Source organism: Leopardus geoffroyi, chromosome A3 (genome assembly GCF_018350155.1).
Source record: "Leopardus geoffroyi isolate Oge1 chromosome A3, O.geoffroyi_Oge1_pat1.0, whole genome shotgun sequence".
NCBI lineage: Eukaryota > Metazoa > Chordata > Mammalia > Carnivora > Felidae > Leopardus > Leopardus geoffroyi.
Window position 1 is genome coordinate 117,254,679 of NC_059336.1, and position 23,378 is coordinate 117,278,056.

The window sequence follows — 23,378 nt, forward strand, 5'->3', positions numbered from 1 at the left end:
AGCTGCACCCCCTTCCTAATCTCAATTTTCCCACACCACTCTCTAACCATTAACTCCTATCTTTCCGGAAGGCTTGCTCCCTCCAGCTCCTTAATGGCTGCTCCTTCCTCTTAATTTATATTTTTATACATTTTTAATTTTTAAAAAGTTTTTAAATGTTTATTTTTGAGGGAGAGAGAGACAGAGTGCAAGCAGGGTAGGGGCAGAGAGAGGAGACACAGAATCTGAAACAGGCTCCAGGCTCCAAAAGCAGGCTCCAGGCTCCGAGCTGTCAGAACAGAGCCTGACATGGGGCTCAAACCCATGAACCATGAGATCATGACCTGAGCAGAAGTCAGATGCTTAACCAACTGAGCCACCCAGTTGCCCCCTTAATTTATCTTAAAGTCTACTATTACAACCCTCAAATCCCTTGCCTCTTTCCCACATCATAGTCATTCCGTGGTAAAACTGCAAACCTGGTAAAACCTAACTCTTCCCCCCAAAGCAGCTGAAAGTAACTAGAGAAAAGTCACAGCCACCTATTATGACTCTCATGCACTTTAAATTCATGGTCACAAGCTTCACATGGGAAGTCAATGCTGCCAGGTTATCAATTGTTCCCGAGTCCATTCACACTTCCACTCTCCTAGACACTAATTCTTATCTTCTCCTACCATCTCAAAACTCCATCCTCCTTGCTCTCAGTGGATGACTTTGCTTCTATTTTTTGAGAAAATAGAAGCAATCACAAGAGAACTTCCACAAGCTTCCAGTGCCACAAACTCTAACTGACCTGTGCTCTGTCACTCCTGGCACTATGGATGAATTGTCCATGCTCCTAGCAGAGGCTACCCCTCCACATAAGTTATAGATCTCATTATTCCAAAACATCTTTCCTCTCTCTACCAGCATTAATCTTACTTCTCACCTTAATCCTTCTCATCAACATATAAACATGCTGTTATTTCTTTCTTCCTAAAAAATAAAATTCCCTTTACCTCACTTCCCCCAAAGGCACTGTCCCAATCTTTTCTGTCCTTAAAAAAAATAATAATCTAATTTTCTTAATCTCTCTCCTCTGATTTCTCTCTTCTAACGGGATTTTCATTCCAACCCATCACTATGCCAAAATTCTCAGTAAGGGCACAGTAACCTCTACATTGCTAAATATGTGTCCATTGTAAGTCTGAATCTCATATGACTTATCATCAGCATGCTTGTCTTCCGTGGCATCACACCCTCCTGGCTTCCTCTTGCTTCTCTGGCTCCCCTTCTCTGTCTTCTCTCCTGGATCTTCCTTATCTCCCACTCTCTAACATCAGGGTGCCTTGGGGCACTTCTTTACCTGGGCATGTGACTTTCCAGAATAAAGAGTACATTTCCCAGCTTTCTTTGCAAACTGTGAGACCATGTGACTATAGGCCAGTACAAAATGTCCTTAAAGTGACAGGGGTTGCTATTATTCATTGCTTTTTTTCCTTCTTAATTCCTGGAACTCAAATATGATGGCCAAAAGTTAGAGCATCCATGATGGAGTTTGAGGAGAAAACGACATGCTAAGAATAGCAGAGCAGCAAGATAGAAGGATCTGGAAACCCTGAAGCATGATATACGCTCTGGGCCACCTTGCCTGGACTTCTTTTATACAAGAGAAAATTAAACTACCCTGCTGTTTAAACTACAGTATTTTGGGTTATGTCATATGCAGCCGAACCTAATTGTGCTCATTCTGTTATATCCTTTGCCTCAGCTGATGATACCATCAACTATCCAGTTAGCCACTGGAGAAAGTCAGAAAGCCACCTGTTACCTAGTCCCACATCTCACTTCTACCCAAACACATATACGTATCTGATCAATTATCAGATCCTATTTTATCTCTTAAATAATTCTCCATTCAATTTCCTCATCTCCATCCAATTCTACCACTTCTGTTCTTATCTGAGCCTTATATCTCCCACTGGAACTGCCACCACTGCTTGTATTAGACTCCCTTTCTCCACGCTGGTCTCAGTGGTACGATCTTTGTAGATTATTAACCTGGCCATTCCACTTCTCCACTTGAAACCCTCCACAAGCTTGCTGGCACCTACAGAAGAAACTCTATGCTGTTTAATATATATGGATGACAAGACAATCTGTAATCTGGTCCCTGTCACCCTCCCCAATATCATCATTCACTGTGGATGGTCTCAAACATCACTAAACCCTGACCTGCTTCCGGTTTCCTGCCCTTATCATTCTTGTTATAGGTCCTGCTCTTTTGCTCTGCCTGTAATTTAAGCTCTTCTAATCCTCTCTCTGCCCCAATTCCAGGCCTTCATTGAACTTACTAACAATTCAACTTTTAACTAATTCTTTCTATCCTACAAAGTGATAGATCCTATCAGTCTCTAATCCTTAACAGAATATTTGCAAATCTAGTCAGCAATATATAAAAAAGATTAAAGACCATGATCAAATGGGATTTATCCCAGGAATGTAAGATTGGCTTAACATTCAAAAATCAATAACTGTAATATACCATGTTAACAGAATAAAGGATTAAAAATGCATGATAATCTTGAAAGATAAAGAAAAACATTTTTTGATAAAGAAAAAGATTTTAACAGAATCCAACACTGATTGATAATTAAAAAAAAAAAAAAAACTTTTAAGAAAGTAGGGACAGAAGGGAATATCCTCAATCTGATACAGGGAATCTACAAAAAACCTACAGCTCACTTCATACTTAATGATGAAAGATTGATGCTTTCCTCCTAAGATTGAAAACAAGTTAATTCCGTCCATTCTGACCAATTCTATTCAATATTTACTGAAGGTTCCACCTATTGCAATAAAGTTAATAATAATAATAATAATAATACCATCCAAATTGGAGAGGAAAGAATAAAAGTATTTTTATTCACAGATGACTTGTAGAAAATTTTGAAGAATCCTCAAAAAATTCTAAAACTAATAAATCAATGTAGCAAGGTCTCAAGATACAAGATCCATATAAAAATCAATTGTATGTCTACATTCTATCAATAGACAATCAATATTAAATTGAGAATGACTCCATTTGCAATAGCAACAGAAAAAATACCTGGGGGAAAAATGAACAAAAGTTCAAGACTTGTATTCTATTTTTTTTTTTAATTTTTTTTTCAATGTTTATTTATTTTTGGGACAGAGAGAGACAGAGCATGAACGGGGGAGGGGCAGAGAGAGAGGGAGACACAGAATCGGAAACAGGCTCCAGGCTCTGAGCCATCAGCCCAGAGCCTGACGCGGGGCTCGAACTCAAGGACCGCGAGATCGTGACCTGGCTGAAGTCGGACGCTTAACCGACTGCGCCACCCAGGCGCCCCAAGACTTGTATTCTAAAAAGTATAAAACATTGCTGAGAAAACTTAAAGGAGACCTAAATAAAGGGAAGGACGTTGCATATTCATGAACTGATAAACTCAATATTGTCCAGATAGTAATTGTACTCAATTCGCTCTGTAAATTCAATAATCCCTACAAAAATCTTATCAGGAATATTTTAATGTTTATTTATTTATTTTGAGAGAGTGTGCATGCAGAAGGAGCAGAGAGAGAGAGGGTGAGAGAGAGAGAGAGAGAGAGAGAGAGAGAGAGAGAGAGAGAGAATCCTAAGCAGGCTCCACACCGCCAGCACAGAGCCTGACACAGGGCTTGAACTCACAACCACTAGATCATGACCTGAGCTGAACCCGAGAGTTGGACACTTAACCGACTGAGCTGCCCAGGTGCTCCTTAGCTGGACTTTTTGTAGAAATTGGTAAATTAATCCTTATATGGAAATGCAAAGTGAAGCAATTATCTAAAAGAAAAACAAATTGGCGTACTCCTACTACCTGATTTCAAAATTTACAATAAAGCTACAATATCGAGACTGTGTAAGAACTTTTAAGATGTACTCTCTTAGCAACTTACAAATATGCAACGTAATATTAACTATTGTCACCATGTTGTACATTACATCCTCAGGATTTATTTATTTTATATCTAGAAGTTTGTATCTTTTGACCTCCTTCAATTGACTCCTTCAATTTCTAATACACAACAGTATATCCTAGAGGAGTTTTACAGAATCCAGATTCAAGTTCAGCAGCAACAGGGGAAACACATGAAAAAGCAAGAGAAAAGCAGTTATATTCTCAGATTTAGATACTTTATGTTTTGCTAAAAATCAGTCTTAAAAAAATCATGAACTTCAGCAGTTCTAGTAAAAGCTAAGTACATGTAAAGATACAGAATAAAACATACAACTATTAAATATATTTGGACCATATTTACATGCTGAATTATTTAGTATAAGCACCTAGGTATCAGGGCTGCTGTTTTTCTCATTTCCTACTTTCTTCAATCATTTATTCAACAAATATTTATTGAGGGTACATTGGGTTCCAGGCACTATGACAGGCAATGGAATTATAATGATGAGTTAGACACAACCCTCTCCACAATCTTATCCTCCAACTTCAGAAATGGTAAATAAACAGTGATTTTATTTAATCTGACATGCACCATGCAGGGTTTGGCCTAAAGACAGGATATATACCAGGAACACATAGGAGAGTCACTTCTCCCAGTGTTTTGGAGTTATTATAAGCCACCATTCTGGTGAGGTTGATACCTGAAGGATGAGGGAAAATCATACAAAAGAGAGGAAAGAAGCACACTCAAAGAGGTAGAGGAGAACATTGGTGGAATTAGAACTGATGGTCTAATTCGACTTGAGATTTTAAGATGTTAGCCATCAGCCACAGTACTTCTTGAAAGCTATTTGGACTTTAAAGTAATTGCTTGACTAAATGACACTGGCCTTATAAATATGAGTTGATGATGCCTCATATTGTCAGAGAATAGTTTCAGAGTACAGGCTGACAGTTTCCTAGGGAAGACGGAAGGAAAGGGAAAAGGATAGTCAAAAATAGAAAGGCACGCATAGTGACTTTTTGAGAGCTTAAATGCTCTGAAAGATCATCAATTAATAAGGATTAATTGTATTTTTCTTTTCTTTTATTTTTTTTTTATTTTTTTTCCCAACGTTTATTTATTTTTGGGACAGAGAGAGACAGAGCATGAACGGGGGAGGGGCAGAGAGAGAGGGAGACACAGAATCGGAAGCAGGCTCCAGGCTCTGAGCCATCAGCCCAGAGCCCGACGCGGGGCTCGAACTCACGGACCGCGAGATCGTGACCTGGCTGAAGTCGGACGCTTAACCGACTGCGCCACCCAGGCGCCCCAGGATTAATTGTATTTTTCAACATATGTTAATGTATTTCATTAGATGTGTGTAGGACAAAGATTTATAACATCGTGTCTTATTCAAATAATAAAAAGGGGTGCTATTTGCTTTTTACAGTTTATGTTAGAAATCAAAGATATGTAAACTTATTTCCCATATTCTGTCATTATATCTTCTTTTTTCCAAGCCCTACTCCTTCTGAAATAATAGCCAAATACAATTTAATCATCTTTTTTTTTAAATTTTTTTTAACGTTTATTTATTTTTGAGACAGAGAGAGAGCATGAACAGGGGAGGGTCAAAGAGAGGGAGACACAATCTGAAACAGGCTCCAGGTTCTGAGCTGTCAGCACAGAGCCCAACGCGGGGCTCGAACTCACGGACCGTGAGATCATAACCTGAGCTGAAGTCGGCCGCTTAACCGACTGAGCCACCCAGGCGCCCCAATTTAATCATCTTTAAGAGATAATAAAGCAGGAATGATAAATTTTAAAACCATTAGTAGGGCTTAGGATTCAGACAGTTCCAACCCAGGCCCTCATTTGGGAGTAATAATAAAAAGATTTCTTAAAATCATAGAAACTTTCTTTAAAAACATAGGTGGGTGCCTGGGCGGCTCAGTCAGTTGAGCGTCCAACTCTTGATTTTGGCTCAGGCCATGATCCCAGGGTCATGGGATGGAGAGCGGTAAGTGGGGCTCTGCACTGAGTGTGGGGCCTGCTTAGGATTCTCTCTCTCCCTCTGCCCTTCTCCCTCCCCACCCCCCTACTCTCTCTCCTTTCTCAACAAACAAACAAAACAAGAAAACTTCCTTAAAACCAAATCAAAACAAACAAACAAATCAAAAACAGAAGTGAGAGGAACAGTTGGGGTGGAAGGTCAGAGCAGTTTCTTTATTCGTTTTTAGGACTGAAAGAGAGAAACCTGATAATGGAGTTTGTGGTGGCTGATGTTTTAGAAAGCACAGTTTAGAAAGTTTTAATTTGTCTTCAAAAGCAACAAAAAGACTTCTTTTATCAAACTGAAACTGAATTCATAGCCTTTTGAGCATATTTTGACTTGAATTCTAAATTCAATTGTACTGCTGACCAGTTTTTTGGGAAGGGGTGTTACAGTACAAAGAGCGTGGACTGCTGAAGCAGACTGACCTAGGTCAGAAACCCCGTCATGCCGCTTGTCAGCTTTGGGACCTTGCCCAAATAATTTAACCTCCCTGGGTCAGTTTTCTTATGCATAAAGGAGGAATACTTATTTCTAACACAGTGTTGTTGTAAAGTTAAATCAGTAAAATATCCAACATGCTTGGTATTGTCAAACCCTCAGTAAACTTTTACCAACTGAATTAATAAACAAGTTAGTGACATTTAATGTCAAATTAGACCTTGGACTCCAAAGATAACCTTTTCCTGGTTTTGTTTTGGTTTTAGGATTAAATAAATTTATTTTTATTTCATTCTTTTGGGGTAGGGTGCCAAAACCTGAATAAATGATTTTTAAAGAGATCCAATAAAAAAGAATCCAAAAATCCAGTCGATGCATTTTTTTTTTTTTTTTTTTTTTTTTTTTTTTTTTTGCTTATACAACAGAAATTTATTTTCTCACAGTTCTGGAACACATAGGTCAAATTGTGGGCAGGTTTGGTTGCTTCTGAGGACTCTCTCCTGGACTTGTAGATGGACCTCTGCTGCCTGTCTAGCTGGTCTTCCCTGAGTTCCTGTGTTCTAATCTCCTTTTCTTGTAAGGACGCCACTCATAGTGAATTAGGTCCCACACTAGTGACTTCATTTTAACTTAATTGTTTCTTTAACTTTATCTCCAAATACAGTCACATTCTGAGGTACTGGGGATTAGGACCGCGCTATATGAATCCTGAAGGGATTAAATTCAGCCTGTAATACCCCTGTACCCTACAACCCTATTTTAGCAATGACCTTTCCCACCCTTAAAGATGATTCTACTTAGTTTTAGGGGTGGTAACATAATTAACTGTTATATTTTAATTATCAAAAACAATTCTGCTAAATAAGCACACAGTGACAACTATCACTTTAATCGGCCCTTCGGGACTCCCTGGGCCTGGGGCAGGCATGCAGAGGGTCAGAGCCCGGTCCAAGGGACTTGCTAGGGTTGGGGGTGAGGGGGTGGGGAAGGACTTCGCGGTCAGGGAAAGAACGCGGGTCAGCGGATGGCCCGTCCAAACGCCGCCAGCCAAACGCATCTCTGGGCTTTTTCCTCCGACATCTTGGGGGTGACCAGGTGACGTTAGTGTTCCTGAAGGCTAGTGAGCCTACGCTGGTGCAGGACTTCAGTTTACACAGCGCTTTGACAGCTTTTGTCTCTCGTAAGCCTCCTGTCCCCGGGGTGAGGCTGGCGGAATGGGTCAGCGGTCAACTGTTTACTCGGCCCACATTCCGAGGAGGAAAATGGGCCCCCGCGCGGGAGTGCGACTCACTCCAGAGACAGTTAACTCAGCGACACCCGGGGGCCCTGACACCCCCAGTTCGGCCTCCTCGGCCCCTCTGCACGCACGCGCAGTCGCAGAGCTCTTCCTGCGAAGAAGCTGCGGATACTCAGCGGCGGCTGCGTCAGAGCGTGTGGCCGCGAGAGGGCCTCGAACGGCCTCACGTCACTGTGTGCGACGGCGCCTGCGCCGGAGAGCATGCTGCCAGCCGCGCGGCGAGGTCTGGGCCTTGTACGGCTGTGGCTCCTTCGGGGGTGGCCTGGGCTCACGACCTTCTCCTTTCTGCGCGGCCTTGGGCCAGAGCCTTTGGAGACAGCCCGGTCACTGTGTTGCGAATCCTCCCCTAGAGACGCACGGGATGGAGAGGGACGGCGCGAAGCGGCACGGAGGAAAGCCCCCGGCACAGAGTCGCCCCCGTCTCTCCCTCCGCGCGTCCGAGGCACTGGGACCAGACGTCTTTCGTCGCTGGAAAGCCTCAGACTGCCGACGCCACGAGAGGAGTCACCCCCTCAAGAGCGCGAGGACTCGAGCGGAGACCAGGGCCAGCCCGGTCCCGCCCACCGGGGAGCCGGGGGTCCCTTGCCGCCCTCCCTGGCCCAGTCCGGGACCGAGGTAGAAGAGCTTCATGGCTCCTCTTCCCGGTCGACTTCCAGAGAGGGGCCCTTTCGCGCTGGGGAGCTGATCTTAGCCGAGACGGGGAAGAGAGAAACACAATTTAAAAAATTATTTAGGTTGAGTAACGCCGGACACTTAAACAGTTGCTGGGGGACAGTCCGGTTCAGCGAGATCGTGGGGAAGTTTCCCGGCCAGATACTGAGGAGTTCGTCTGGGAAGCACTTCATGCTGAGGAGGCCGGCGTTGGAAGACTATGTATTACTGATGAAAAGAGGGCCTGCCATAACATATCCGAAGGTAATGCGGTGGGAATTAAGTGTGTACTGGGTCCAGAAAGAACAAAACGGATGCGGAACTGCAGTCCTGATTCATGTACTTAAAGCACATCTCAGGGGCGCCTGGGTGGCTCAGTCGGTTGAAGCCTCCGACTTTGGCTCAGGTCGTGATCTTAGGGGTAGTGGGTTTGAGCCCCGCGTGGGGCTCTGTGCTCATAGCTCAGAGCCTGGAGCCAGCTTTGGATTCTGTGTCTCCCTCTGTTTGCCCCTTCCCTGCTCATGCTCTCTCTCTCTCTCAAAAATAAACATTAAAAAAAAAAAAAAAAGCACATCTCAGAACATTTAAATTGTTCTCAGACTTAAAAAATAATAATAAAATAAAACAATGCATATGAATTTTGCATATCTTATGATTGCTAATTTTAGGAGGAAACAGTCACCTTTAATTTTAATTTCGGAGTGTCAGTTCTCTCATCTGCAAAGTGAAAAGAATATTGACTTACTATACAGAGTAATGTGGACTAACGAGGCACTAATAAGTACTTACATTTGTTTCCCATAACCATTAAGTTTGCAAATTCAGGACTCGAGAATGTTCAACTCTTTTAGTACCATATGGAGATATTTTAATCATCATTTAATAAGCCATGTTACTAGGGGTAATGCTTTTTCTCTTTAGAGAAAAAATTTTTGTATTAAAACATTTGACACTGAACACTAAACATAAAAGATATTCTTTATAAATAAATGAACTTCCTAAGGTTCCTTGTTACAGTTTTATCATAATCGTCCATTGCTAGTGGTTTATTTCAGTTTTTAATCATGGTCATACCGGTTCTACTTCATGATTGTTTCCTTAAATTCTCTATGCCTTTTAAGTGAGGGCCTTCTGCTGATTTCTCTGTTCTTTGAATTCCTGTTGTTACTTAATGTCTGTAATTTTGGTATTATGCTAAAGTGCTGCTTTATTTACTAACCAATTCTTGAATCTCTTATTTCATCAAGTAAAATATAAGCTCTTGGTAGACTGGACCAGAGTTTAATCCTTTTTTTTCCACACCTTTCTTCTCGGAGTCCAACACAGTGTTTGGTAAGAGTGTGTACTTAGTACATATTTATTGGTCACTGAGTCACCTATACTGTGTTTCAATCATAGGATATGAATATGATACTGTCGATGATGGATATCCACCCAGGTGATACTGTTTTGGAAGCTGGCTCAGGCTCTGGTGGAATGAGCTTATTTTTATCCAAAGCAGGTAAGAGATTGGGATAAATGAGCAGGGTTTAGATGGGCAAAGAAAATGTTCGATCTTTCCTAATAACAGAAAGTAAAATGAAGATGTTTTAGAAAATATTCACATAACTTTGTGATCAAGAGCATTCTCCTTGAAACTAAATGCAGGCAACTATTTTTCTTTCCGTATTGTACGTTCATTCTAGTCATTCTCTTTGTAACCCTGTCTCCATTTTCTGTGTTTTCTCTTGCTCCCTCCATGTATTTTAGGGCTTCTTCCTTTTTTTTTTTTAAAACTAAACTTTTTATTGGGATGTAACGTAGCCATAGTGCACTGATCATAAGTGTGTAGACTTCAAAGAATTTTTAATGTAGTAACCATATCAAGTACTCATCACCCAGATCGAGACAAGGAATGTTGCTGCATCACAGAAACCTCCTCATGTCTCCTCTTGCTCATAATCCTCCTGCATTCTTTTTTAAATAATAAACTTTGTTACAGCTGTTGAAGGTGTATATGGGTAGATTTTATAAAGAGTACAGATAGAAATACACTGAATTAAACCTTTTGTTCTTTGACCTAATGCCATCACATACAAACATAATCCAGTTTATACAAGGTCAGGAAATTCATTCTGGCCTCCTCAAATCTTTTGTTTGATTCTTTTCTGTACATAGTTAAAGGCAGTAATTTCTTCACAGTGACTGATTCCTAAAGGCATTTGATAGAGTGAATTTATAAAAAATTTGTGAGAGGAGTGCCCATATTTCTAACATCTATAGTATCAGAGGAGTGTCATGGCATGAATAATCCCAAACTATGAGTGATCAAATTATTGCTATTTACTTTTGGGATGGATTTTTTTCTCCATAATTTTCTTTTCTAATTGTTTAGCTTATGCTATTGTTATCTCTCATTTTTATCTTTTGAGAACATGATGCATTGCACCTGGAGTTACATTTCAAAAGACATCCTTGAGTTTAAACTTTTCATTAGAGAGGTCCCCCGGGTGTCTCAGTCTGTTGAACATACAGCTTCAGCTCAGGTCATGATCTCACAGTTTGTGGGTTCAAGCCCCGCATCAGGCTCTGTGCTGACAGCTCAGAGCCTGGAGCCTGCTTAGGATTCTGTGTCTGCCTCTCTCTCTCTCTCTCTGCCCCTCCCCCACTCGCTCGCGCGTGCACGTGCTCTCTCTCTCTCTGTCTCTCACATTCTCTCAAAAATAAATAAACATTAGGGGCGCCTGGGTGGCGCAGTCGGTTAAGCGTCCGACTTCAGCCAGGTCACGATCTCGCGGTCCGTGAGTTCGAGCCCCGCGTTGGGCTCTGGGCTGATGGCTCAGAGCCTGGAGCCTGTTTCCGATTCTGTGTCTCCCTCTCTCTCTGCCCCTCCCCCGTTCATGCTCTGTCTCTCTCTGTCCCAAAAATAAATAAACGTTGAAAAAAAAAAAAAATTAAAAAAAAAAAAATAAATAAACATTAAAAAAATTTTCTTTTTTAAATTTAAAGTTTTCATGGCGCCTGGGTGGCTCAGTTGGTTAAGCGTCCAACTTCAGCTCAGGTCATGATCTCACAGCTTGTGAGTTTAAGCCCCACATTGGACTCTGTGCTGATGCTCAGAGCCTGGAGCCTGCCTCGGATTCTGTGTCTCCCTCTCTCGCTGCACCTCCCCCACTCATGCTCTGTCTCTCTCAAAAATAAATAAACATTACAAATAAATAAATAAATAAATTTAAACTTTCCATTAGTAAACTACAGACTGATGTGGGACAGCTTCCAAATGATATTCAAATCACCTCAAACAGAGGTGGGTGGAAAATTTTTGCTGTAAATTGAAATACATATTAGTCTTTTGCAGAAACTCCACTATTACCATGGTAAACAGTTTAAAAGTTTTTCAGACACACACAAAAATACAAATCTCTTTTAAATGTATGAATGGCTGGGGTACCTGGGTGGCTCAGTAGGTTAAGCATCCAACTCTTAGTTTTGATTCAGGGCTTGATCTCAAAGTTTGTGAGTTCGAGCCCTGTGTTGGGCTCTGTGCTGACAGCATGGTGCCTGCTTGGGATTCTGTCTTGCTCTCTCTTTGCCCCTCTCCTGCTTGCTCTTTAACTCTCGCTCTCTAAAAAATAAACGTTAAAAAAAAAAAAAAAGCTTGTACTAAAACAAAAATAAAAGGCCTAACTTCATCCATAACTAAAGAAATGTAAATTATAACTCCAGTGATAAGCTATTCAGTTTTTACTTACTTATATTTTCTTGTTTTCCTTTTTAAAAATTTTGTTAATGTTTATTTTGAGAGAAAGAGACACAGCATGAGCAGGGAAGGGGCAGAGAGAGAGGGAGACCAGAATCCAAAGCAGCCTCCAGGCTCTGACCTCTCAGAACAGAGCCCCGTGCAGGACTTGACCTTACAGACTGCGAGATCATGACCTGAGCCAAAGTCAGACACTTAATGCACTGAGCCATCCAGAAACCCCTATATTCAGTTTTTAGATTGACACAGATAAAAAGTTTGAAAACTCTTTCTTGAAGAAAGTATGGAGAAATAAGCACTCTACTACATTGTTGGTAGAGTGTAAATTGGTATCATTTTTCTGGAGGATAATTTTGTAATAATTTTCAAAATAAAAAATTCACATACCTCTTGAGCTAGCAATTTCATTTTTAGGACTGTCATTTCATGAATACAAATATTTAGGGAAAATAATTTTCATTGCAGTATTGTTTGTTATAGCGTAAGACTAGAAACAAGCTAAATGTTCATCAGTAGGTGATTGGTTAAATAAACTATGGAATAGCCATACGATGGAACATAATAGCTCTTAAAAAGAATGTTGTAGATCATTAATCACTGAGATATCACTGGTAAGTAAGAAGGTAAGCATGGGACAGTATATATAATACACGTATGTTTTAATGTGTGTTAAAAACAGGGAGAGACACTTTACATGGTAAAGTAGGTAACCAAAGTAACATGGTTGCCTCTGAAGAAGATTGATTAAGGCTCTGCGATGCGATAGAGTTTTGTATTATTTGTATTACACCATGCACTATTTGTATTATTTTTTCACATCCATGTACTACCTTTGCGAAATAATTTTTTATAATCTTTTATGAACTAATAAATACAATGAAATATCATAAGTTGTTTTTTTAATTAAGTGGGATCACAAGGACAAGTCCTCAGTTTTGAAATACGAAAAGACCACCTTGAATTGGCTAAGAAGAATTATAAAAACTGGTGTGATTCATGGAAAATAAGTCATGTAGAAGAGTGGCCAGACAATGTGAATTTTATTCATAAGGATATTTCAGGAGCAACTGAAGATATAAAATCTTTAACATTTGATGCGGTAAGTTTTCTAAAGTGGGTGCTATGATATTATCTAATACTGACTACAAAGAAAACAGACATCATACTTTATACGGAAGGCTCTTCCTTCATTATTTGCAGCATTTCTATCTGTAGGAGGAATATTTTCCTTTAATATCACAATAGGATTTAGAGTAGAAAGACATACTGAATCAGATGTCAAAGTTGTTAATAAATGTGGGGTAATAACCAAACCAAATACGAAGAGGAGTGACTAACTTCAGCATTTCCAGGATAAAGGAATAATAATTTGGAAGCAGCATTGGAAGCATATTGATCCTAGTGCCTGACTTCACGTTGTGAGATTTGGGGGAATAAATAGCCTCCATTTGTGAGAGAATAGCCAAGAGGAATCTTTGGACAGTTAATGTCAGGATGTGGACAAGCGCTCATTAAAGATGTTGAGGACAGAGGCATTTGTTATGAACACAGCTCCAGAAAGTGGAGTGGATGGATTTGTAAGGAGGAGGAGCACTGGGAGGTTCAGTTAGGGGAGAAGGATAGTTGATGACAGGATGATATTTTAGGCTGTGACCAGTGATGGTGGAGATGTGGGATGTGGAGGTATTAGGTGGCCTCAGAGTTTCAGAATTCTTTATTTATTAAAAAAAATTTTTTTTAATGTTTATTTTTGTGAGAGAGAAAGCTCTGGGGGGAGCAGAGAGAGAGAGGGACACAGAGTCCAAAGCAGGCTCCAGGCTCTGAACTGTCAGCAAAGAGCCCGACATGGGGCTCAAACTCATGAACTATGAGATCATGACCTGAGCCAAAGTCAGATGCTCAACTAGCTGAGCCACCCAGGTGCCCCTCAGAATTCGAATAAGTTACCTTATCCTTGATGATTCCATTATCATTTCATAGCTTGACACTACAGACTGAGGTCTAGGTAAGGAGTCTTCTTTGCTTTTCTTAATTGGCTTTTGGAAAGTTGGATTACTTTAGGACATTTATGAGGGAAACTGGTTGAAAAATGAGATTTTTATCAAGACTGGTTCCTATCTCTAGCGTTCTTAAAGTCTATAGTTTTGGTGACACAGATCCTGGACACAAGGACCACAATTCCGTTTTTTCTTCTTCCCCTTAATGTTTTTGAGAGAGACAGAGTGCAAATGGGGGAGGGGCGGAGAGAGAAGGAGACATAGAATCTGCAGCAGGCTCTAGGCCCTGAGCTATCAGCACAGAGCCCAACGCGGGGCTTGAACTCTGAACTATGAGATCACGACCTGAGCCGTAGTCAGACACTTAATCGACTGAGCCACCCAGGTGCCCCATACAGTTTTTTTTCTTTATCCTTGTTTGTTTTGCATATTACAGCTCAGTAAGGGTCCCCCCCCCAAATTTTTTTTTTCTCTACCTAGGCTATCCATAAGAATGTCATAGATACCTGGGAGGTTAATTGGTCATCAGAAGTTTGTTTGATGATCATGACACACAAGGATTCTAATGATATCATTGAAGCTTTTTAGAAACCTGCCGAACCATCCTTGATCTAAAAGAAAGAATATTCCTTACTAGATTTATTCAGCGGACTCTTGAGCATAGTGCCAGATGTTTATCAGTATGAGAAATATAGGAGGAGTCATACTCCTGCCATCCGAAATGATGCTAAACTGAACAAAAAAGGTGGAAAACCACAAAGAGAACAAAAGGAGAAAAAATGGCTAATAAAATATTTTTGACAAATTTTAAAAAGCCTAACCACCAGAAGGGGAATGCACACAATGGGATACTGAAAATAGTATTATTTAACATAGTGAAATAGTGTATGATATCTACATCAGTAAATCTCAAAGACATGATGTTTAGTGAAAAAAGCATTATAAAAAATGTGTGTATATGTAAAATTTAAAACTACGTAAAGTGGTGCCATGTATCATTTGTAGCAATATACATATATTGTAAAAGTATAAAATTATTTGGGAACATTACCAACTTCAGGACAATGATTATCTCTGAGGAGAGAAAGGGAACGGGGAAGAGGGAAATAAGTTTCAGAGTCCACTCAGCCTGGTTCACTCTTGGGCTCCCATAATAGCTAAGATGACCTTGGGTAAGTTACTTCAATCTTTCTGTACCTCAGTCCCTTCACATATTAACAGGAATGATAACAATATTTCCTATTTCATAGAGTTGTTAAGGATTAGATAAGATACTTCATATAAAGTGCATAGAACAGTGCCTCATGTATAGTAAGCATTAAAGAAATATTAGCTATGATTTTCATCTTATTATTTCTCTCCTTTTCCTCACCTGTTTAAATTCTACTTTTCCTTCAAAGTTTAGATCAAAGGTCACCTTCTTCACTGGAATATACCTTACTCATCTAACTGGGGGATTATCATCATTCTCTGAATTATTGAACCACTGTTTCTTGATACAATAAGCATTTATTAAAGACCTGTTTTGTACTGCAATGTACTATGCTAAGACAGAAATGAAGTATACATTTAAAGGAGCTTTCATTCTAGAAGATAGACATACAATTACTGGAAAGACTCACAAGTGTGGAATACCACGACTGTAGAAATTAGGTGTCATGAGATGAAACTGCAAATGTACTCATCAGGTGCTAGATAATGAAGAACACTTACGTATATATCAAGCTAGGGCATGTGGACATTATCTTATGGGTAATGGGAACAACTGATGAGCTCTTTTCTTTTTTAAATTTATTTATTTTGGAGAGGGGGGAGTGCCAGAAAGAGAGGGAAAAGGAGAGAGAATCTCAAGCAGGCTCTGAGGTGTCAGCACAGAGCCTGATGCGGGTCTCAAACTCACGAGCCACGAGAGCATGACCTGAACCAAAATCAAATCAGACACTTAATCAACTGAGCCACCCAGGCGCCCCACTACTGATGAGTTCCTAATGGAGAAGCAGAATGTCCAAATTCCCATTTTAGAGTAATTCTTTTTTTTTTTTTTTTTTTTTGATTCCAGTGTAGTTAACATACAGTGATCTGTTTCAGGTGTACAATATAGTGGTTCAGCAATTCCATGTATTAGTACTCATCAAGATAAGTGTACTCTTCTATTTTAGAGTAATTGTGGTGCAATGACGGAAGCTGTGAGTTTATGTAGAAAGCTATTGTAATGTTTCAACAAGATACAATGAGGTCCTGATCTAAGGCATTAGCAGTAGGATGACTTTGAACAATACTTCAGAGGTATATTTGTGGGGCTGGATAATTTTAATCCAAACAGAAGTGTCAAACTCCACAGATCCTCGAAAGAGAGTTCAAGGTAAAGAAAATGATGACTCCAACAAGTTTCTGGTTTGAGTGACTAGATGGAAATGTTCACTGAGAAGAAAGTATTCAACAGGATTGGCAGTTTTCTAGGTTGTCTGATTTTTGGTCCCGTCAATAACATAGACAAACTACACCCAAAGAAACCCATTAATGTTCATCGTCTTGACCCTTTGATTCAGTCACTGGGATCTTTCCTTGGAATCTAATAGGCATTTTAAACTCATGTCCAAACCTGAATTCTTGATTATTTCTGCCAAGCCTGCTCCTCCCATAGTCTTCATCATTTTCCTCATTGGAAAAGGACATCTCTATTCTTTCTGTGGCTTAGGCTGAAAACACTGGATTCATCTTGATTCCTCTTTGTCTCACATCCCACAACCAATCCTAATTGCAACTGGCTCTACCTTTTCAAAATGTATACCGCTCATGGCATACAATGCTGTTTGCTTGTTGCAAGTCCTCATCCTTCCTTGCCCTCTCTCAATCTTCTCTATGTATGGGTTTAATAAGTCTGAATGTACTTCATGCCACTGAATTGTGAGTGAATTCATCTCTTACCATTTCCCCCTTTTGTCTCCACTGCAGTGACAGTGGCCTTCTCAGATTCACCAAGTATCCTACAGCCTTAGAACATTTGTATTTGCTGTTCTTTCCATCTGGAGCATACTTCCCCCCTAAATTTCCAGAGGGTAAGCTTAATGATTTTCTTCAGGTCTCTTTACTGACCAACCTATATATAAAATGGCATTTCCTTTCCTTGTTACTCTGTATCCTTCTTACTTTGCTTTATAATTCTATAGTTCTTCTTGTCACTTATCCTCCTCTGATTTACATATCTATTGGATTTTTGTTTAATGTCTATCCCTTTATTAGGATATATGTTCTCTTGAAACAGTTTCTTATTACTACTTAGCAAAATGCTTGGCACATGGAAGGTGCTCAGTAAATATTTGGTGAATGAATAATGATTGATGAACCATTAATGCCATTTAAAAAAGACAAATAATGGAATAATTTCTAATTTAATAAATATGTTGTTGTACCAACTACCCTTAGCTTTCAGAGTTATCCATCAATGAAAGCCACTGTATTTTCTATTTTGACCCTATTTTATTTTAAGTGATTTTTAAAAATTTTGTTTACTCATTGAATTCATTTAACAGCTTTTGTGAGTTATAGCCTTATAGTCTGAAGTTGAATAAAGAATAAATAAACAAGGGACATGATTCTTACATTTTAGAATCTCTGAAATTAATATTCATAACTTTCCTGTTGAGCATAAAAATACATATTTGAGATCATGTGAATTCCTATTGTCAAAAGCTGAATTAAAGTATTGAGTGAAACTTTATAAAGTATGTATTTGTATACATATGTGTATATGAAATACAGCTAAATAAAGATTCCTGTATTATCAGTATTGCCAAGCGTAAGACATGCCATTATGATTTTCAAATAGTCAAGTACTATGACAAATTGTGTAACAGTAAATATGCTTTTGGGGGGGGGGGCAGCAAAATGATAGTTAATAGTATTATATTTTAAAAAATGAAAACTGTAACTGGGTAATCGCTTTCTAAAGTGTATCATTATACCACAGTAAGGAAAGAAAACTTGTGCTTTGTTTAAAAAAAACTCAGTCTGATTTGCTTTCTTCTCAACAGGTTGCTTTGGATATGTTGAATCCTCAAGTTGCTTTGCCTGTTTTATACCCAAATCTTAAACAGGGTGGTATATGTGCTGTATATCTAGCAAAGTGAGTAGTGTGGCTATTCTTCTTTGTAATGTGATTTAAAAAAAATTTTTTTCATGTTTATTTTTGAGAGAGAGAGAGAGAGACAGAGCCTGAGTAGGGGAGGGCAGAGAGAGGGAGACACAGAATCTGAAGCAGGCTGCAGACTCCATGCTGTCAGCACAGAGCCCAACATGGGGGTCAAACTTGAGAACCACGAGATCATGACCTGAAGTGAAGTCGGACACTTAACCGACTGAGCCACCCAGGTGCCCCTGTAATGTGATTTTTTTTTTTTTTTCAACGTTTATTTCTTTCTTTTTTTGGGACAGAGAGAGACAGAGCATGAACGGGGGAGGGGCAGAGAGAGAGGGAGACACAGAATCGGAAACAGGCTCCAGGCTCTGAGCCATCAGCCCAGAGCCTGACGCGGGGCTCGAACTCACGGACTGCGAGATCGTGACCTGGCTGAAGTCGGACGCTCAACCGACTGCGCCACCCAGGCGCCCCTGTAATGTGATTTTAAATACACTTTTATTTTGTCTTAAGTATTTGGTTAAAGTGTTCATTTTGTAACTGAATTAGAATTAGGTATATAGGTCATCTCATAAAACTTACGAAATGACATATGTCCCAATTAATTTATATTGCTGTTTAAATCATCCTTTACCTAAATGGTAATATAAGATGTGTATTTTTTCTGACAATTTAGAAGAAAAGTTTTAAAAGTGTATTGTGAACAATAATGTTAAATTATGGTCTCTGTATTTTTTTACTTTCTATGAAAGTGCTTATTGTGTGCTCTAATTTGCATATTTGTTTTTCCCCCTTCATTTAACTATAGCCTTTGAATTTGGGTCAAGAGATATAGTGAACTTAAGTATAAAGTTACTATTTTTGTAGAAATTTAAAGTACATTTTTTCCACTTTTCTAAAAGCATCACACAGGTTATTGAACTTTTAGATGGAATTCGCATCTGTGAACTTGCTCTCACATGTGAAAAGATAAGTGAAGTTATTGTCAGAGATTGGTTAGTTTGCCTTGCAAAACAGAAAAATGGAACTTTACCTCAAAAAGTAGAACCTAAAATCAATACAGATTTACAATTACATTCTCAAAAGAAAGTTAGCATTGAAGATGAGATGTTTCAAGAGGATGACCATGGTAAGCTTCAATTTTATTTCATATGTGTTTGCAATAATAAATCGAGAATAGGCTCCTGAGTGTATTGACCAATAATCAGAGCTGTTTCTCAGGGATTTGGGTTTTTTTTTTCCCCTAGAGAAGATGAAATGTACTATTTCTTTGCTAAATTAAAATCTCTTAAGGGACAGAGTAATGTTTTTTTGCCTTTTATGTAAAACTCTGATACCTTTGAAGAATTGAACTTCTTATAATATTTGTATTTTACTTGTATCAAGGAGGTTGGCTTATGAAATACTTTAAATATACTAAAGGATGTTTTTAATTTAGATCAGTGATTATTACTGAAGGCAAAGAATAGGACCTAATATGCAAATGGCTAATATTCCAAAAAGCAACTTCTGGACACTGCTAGAATTTGTCAAAGAACCAAATTTAGGTCCTTGTTGTATGTACACATTATTTAGGTCTTGAACAAGTTTTCAAATATCCATTGATTTATGATATATAAGCTTACCCATTTGGTTATAAAACCATATACAAGTTTATCATTTAATCCTTTTCAAATTGTTTTGTAAGATAACTGGCAGAGTAGCTCGAAAACAAATGCTGAAAAAAATGTCTGAGAGAAAAAACTTAAAGAAACAGTAATTTGTATTTTAACAGTTTTGTGAGCAAATTATAACATATTTTATGTAGCTTATAATATATTTTTTGTTCTACAACAGAAGAATCACATTCGGATTTTCCATATGGATCATTTCCCTATATTGCTAGACCTATACACTGGCAAACTGGTCATACAGGTGAGTGATGTTTTCAGGTCATATTAAATTGTGTTTTCTTCTAATTATTATAATGACCTTACTTTTTTTCTCTCTCCTTAAATTAGCATTTCTTGTCAAGCTGAGGAAGTTTAAACCACAACTTAACTGAGTACCTCAGAGGGTAGCAACTGATGTGAAGAAGGAAAGGTATCAAAATAGAACTTTATATTGCAAAACACTACTTTCATAGATTGAAATTTTTTGCTATATGATTTGTATAACTTTTACATATAATTTCAAAAAATAACAAAAGCTGAAGGAAGATGTGTAACATTTCAAAACAATTTAAATGTCCCATTTTGACACTTGTCTTGTAGTTTGACATTTTGTAGTTAATGATTCCAAGTTGGTTTAGTTGAGCCATTTCATTCTTCACTTCCTGTAAACCACTCCATAGATTTGTCTTTCTTCATAAAATTAGTTTTCTTTTCTTTGTCTGATTGATGGTCGTTGGCTACCAAAATAAAATACGCATTTTAAGATAAATTTTAATGTATTTGTGTATTTTAAGTACATATTTTAATGGCTTGTCTGTATCTTAAACGAAATCTGGGTTATAGTAAATAATAGGAAAACTGATAAGAATCATATATCCATCTTAAAAACTGTAATAGAAGATGTAACAATTGACTCTTTTATCAGAATCATTTTAACTTGTTTGAAAGAACATCAGAATTAATTAGGGGTTTATTATTCATAGGCATCAGTTATTTAGCATTTACCAGGTACCCTACATTGTTTTAAACTTTATATAATGTTTTTTCATTTAATAGAGGTAGCTTATCTTTAAGGTTATCTATATTCTACAGATAAACAAAAACGTAGGGTGGCTAGGTTATTGTTTAGATACGGGTTTTTATAGTTTTTATGTTTGTTTATTTTTTAAGAGACAGAGCATGAGTTGGGGAGGGGCAGAGGGAGAAGGAGACACAGAATCCAAAGTGGACTCCAGGCTCTGAGCTGTCAGCACAGAGCCTGATGCGGGCTCAAACTCACAAACTGTGAGATCATGACCTGAGCCGAAGTCGGACGCTTAACCAATTGAGCTACCCAGGCGCCCCAATGTTTTATAGTTTTTAAAGGGTAGTACCTGGGAGGATAAATGCTGCTATTCCTGGATTTATCCCTTAGGCTATTTAAAATAATAAATATTCTAAATAACATTTTACATATTTTTCATTTTTTGGAAAATTTTAACATCTCTGTTTTTCTAGACCATAAAGTTTAACTAGGCATTAAATAATCACACAAATAGAAAATTGTTATATGCTCCAAAGAAGTACAGAGTACCATAATAGAGGTTTTGCTCTGGCCAAGTAATTACCTATGCAAGTGACAAGTGAGCTGAGACCTGAATGGTAAGTACAAGTTAACTATAGCAGGGAAAATGAGAACAAAAAAGGCCAGTGATGCTGGGGTTGAGTGAAAGAGACCCGAAAAATAAGTAGGTCAGGTCATGCAGGATCTTCTAGACCTCTTAAGCTTGTCTATCCTAAGAAAAATAGGGTCTCATTGAAGGATTTAGTGAAGTGAGGGGTAACATGCTTAGATCTCTGTTTTGGAAAAAAATCACTCTCGTTGTATTTGGGGAACAGACTGAATCATATAAGCAGATTAGTCTTCTGATGTCATATTTCTTTATGGTAACTATCTAAACACTCATACAGTAATAATGGCTTTATAGTTTTCATAACACTTCAGATACATAGAAGCTCTGAAGTATTTTTTTTTTTTTTTGGAAGTTTATTTATTATTGAGAGACAGAGAGAGACACAGTGTGAGCAGGGGAGGGGCAGAGAGAGAGGGAGACATAGAATCTGAAGCAGGTCCCAGGCTCTGAGCTGGCAGCACAGAGCCCAACGTGGGGCTCGAACTCACAAACCGTGAGATCATGACCTGAGCCGAAGTCACTTAACTGACTGAACCACCCAGGCACCCCTGAAGTACAATTTTAAGTTCTATCATGGAACATGCCTTTTTCTTCTGTCCTTTGTTTAACCAGTAGTGAAATTCTTCATGTATTATTTTAAATGCAAGTTCTAATTGTACTGCTTGGAGAAGGGGCTGGCTTAAGAGCAAAGAAAAGTTGTGCCTCTACTCCTATTTCACGTAGAATAATTAGTTTCTGTTCAGTACACTGCGCTCAATTCAACTATTGACGTTGAATTGAACAAGATGTCTTTAACGGTGTCCATTCTAATAAATATTAAGATGAATTGAAAACCAAACTACAGGGGTGCCTGGGTGGTGCAGTCGGTTAAGCGTCCGACTTCAGCCAGGTCACGATCTTGCGGTCCGTGAGTTCGAGCCCCGCGTCGGGCTCTGGGCTGATGGCTCAGAGCCTGGAGCCTGTTTCCGATTCTGTGTCTCCCTCTCTCTCTGCCCCTCCCCCGTTCATGCTCTGTCTCTCTCTGTCCCAAAAATAAATAAACGTTGAAAAAAAAAAAAAAAAAAAAAGAAAAGAAAACCAAACTACATAAGCAAATAAGCATTTATTTATATGGTTAAAGTCCAGCTTAAGCCCTTTCTCCATGTCTCCATTGAACATTAAGCATGTTAACAATCTTGCTTATGGGACAGATGTGTTCTTTTTTATTTTTTTTATATTTAAAGTAAGCTCTTTACCCATTGTGGGGCTTGAACTCACAACTCCGAGATCCAGAGTCGCATGTTCCACTGACTGACCCAGCCACACGCACTGCCTACAGATGTGTTCTTTTAAAGTTAACCTTTCTTGGGGCGCCTGGGTGGCGCAGTCGGTTAAGCGTCCGACTTCAGCCAGGTCACGATCTCGCGGTCCGTGAGTTTGAGCCCCGCGTCAGGCTCTGGGCTGATGGCTCAGAGCCTGGAGCCTGTTTCCGATTCTGTGTCTCCCTCTCTCTCTGCCCCTCCCCCGTTCATGCTCTGTCTCTCTCTGTCCCAAAAATAAATAAACGTTGAAAAAAAAAAATTTTTTTTTAAATAAAGTTAACCTTTCTTAAATTTGTGTCTGGCTGTCATCTCTCATACTGTAAACTCCTACAGATTTGTGACTGATTCCGTTGTCTTCCTAGTACCTTCCAGAGATCCCACCTTTTCCACCCACTAATGGTCAATAAAAATGTGCTGATGGCTGTAAACCTACATTTGATCATGTATTGTTTTTATCTGTTGATTTGGTTGTTCTGGGGGGAAATTTAGGCATACAGCTCTTGGACTGTGGGGGACTTGGGAGTTTG

General features: G+C 39.0%; 2 protein-coding genes across 7 annotated transcripts in view; one reads left to right on the plus strand and one right to left on the minus strand.

Annotated features, from left to right (window-relative positions):
* The first annotated feature begins 7,867 nt into the window (after positions 1-7,867).
* TRMT61B (tRNA methyltransferase 61B) lies at positions 7,868-22,818 on the plus strand. Of its 2 annotated transcripts, XM_045447288.1 has the most exons (8): positions 7,868-8,615; positions 9,750-9,852; positions 12,999-13,189; positions 18,122-18,213; positions 19,128-19,354; positions 20,062-20,139; positions 20,226-20,307; positions 22,774-22,818. In XM_045447288.1, the coding sequence occupies exons 1-7, from the start codon at positions 7,902-7,904 to the stop codon at positions 20,267-20,269; spliced, it is 1,449 nt and encodes a 482-aa protein (XP_045303244.1). In that variant the 5' UTR covers positions 7,868-7,901; the 3' UTR covers positions 20,270-20,307; positions 22,774-22,818. The 2 variants fall into 2 exon arrangements, with proteins under 2 accessions (XP_045303244.1, XP_045303245.1); XM_045447289.1 differs by lacking the exon at positions 22,774-22,818 and having other exon boundaries at positions 7,886-8,615; positions 20,226-20,646.
* The window catches only part of SPDYA (speedy/RINGO cell cycle regulator family member A), a 37,866-nt gene continuing 35,010 nt past the window's right edge, over positions 20,523-23,378 (minus strand). For all 5 annotated transcript variants that reach the window (XM_045447292.1, XM_045447293.1, XM_045447291.1 and 2 more), the window contains one exon: positions 20,523-20,614. In XM_045447292.1, coding sequence (XP_045303248.1) covers positions 20,526-20,614 — 89 coding nt within the window. In that variant the 3' untranslated portion in view covers positions 20,523-20,525. The remainder of the gene's footprint in view (positions 20,615-23,378) is intronic.

Bases quoted from the DNA above. Each gene is read 5' to 3' on its own strand.
- TRMT61B (XM_045447288.1), top strand. From the start codon at position 7,902: ATGCTGCCAGCCGCGCGGCGAGGTCTGGGCCTTGTACGGCTGTGGCTC. The intron at 9,853-12,998 runs GTAAGAGATTGG...TTTTTAATTAAG, and splicing joins CTTATTTTTATCCAAAGCAG to TGGGATCACAAGGACAAGTC. The intron at 18,214-19,127 runs GTGAGTAGTGTG...CTTTTCTAAAAG, and splicing joins TGTGCTGTATATCTAGCAAA to CATCACACAGGTTATTGAAC.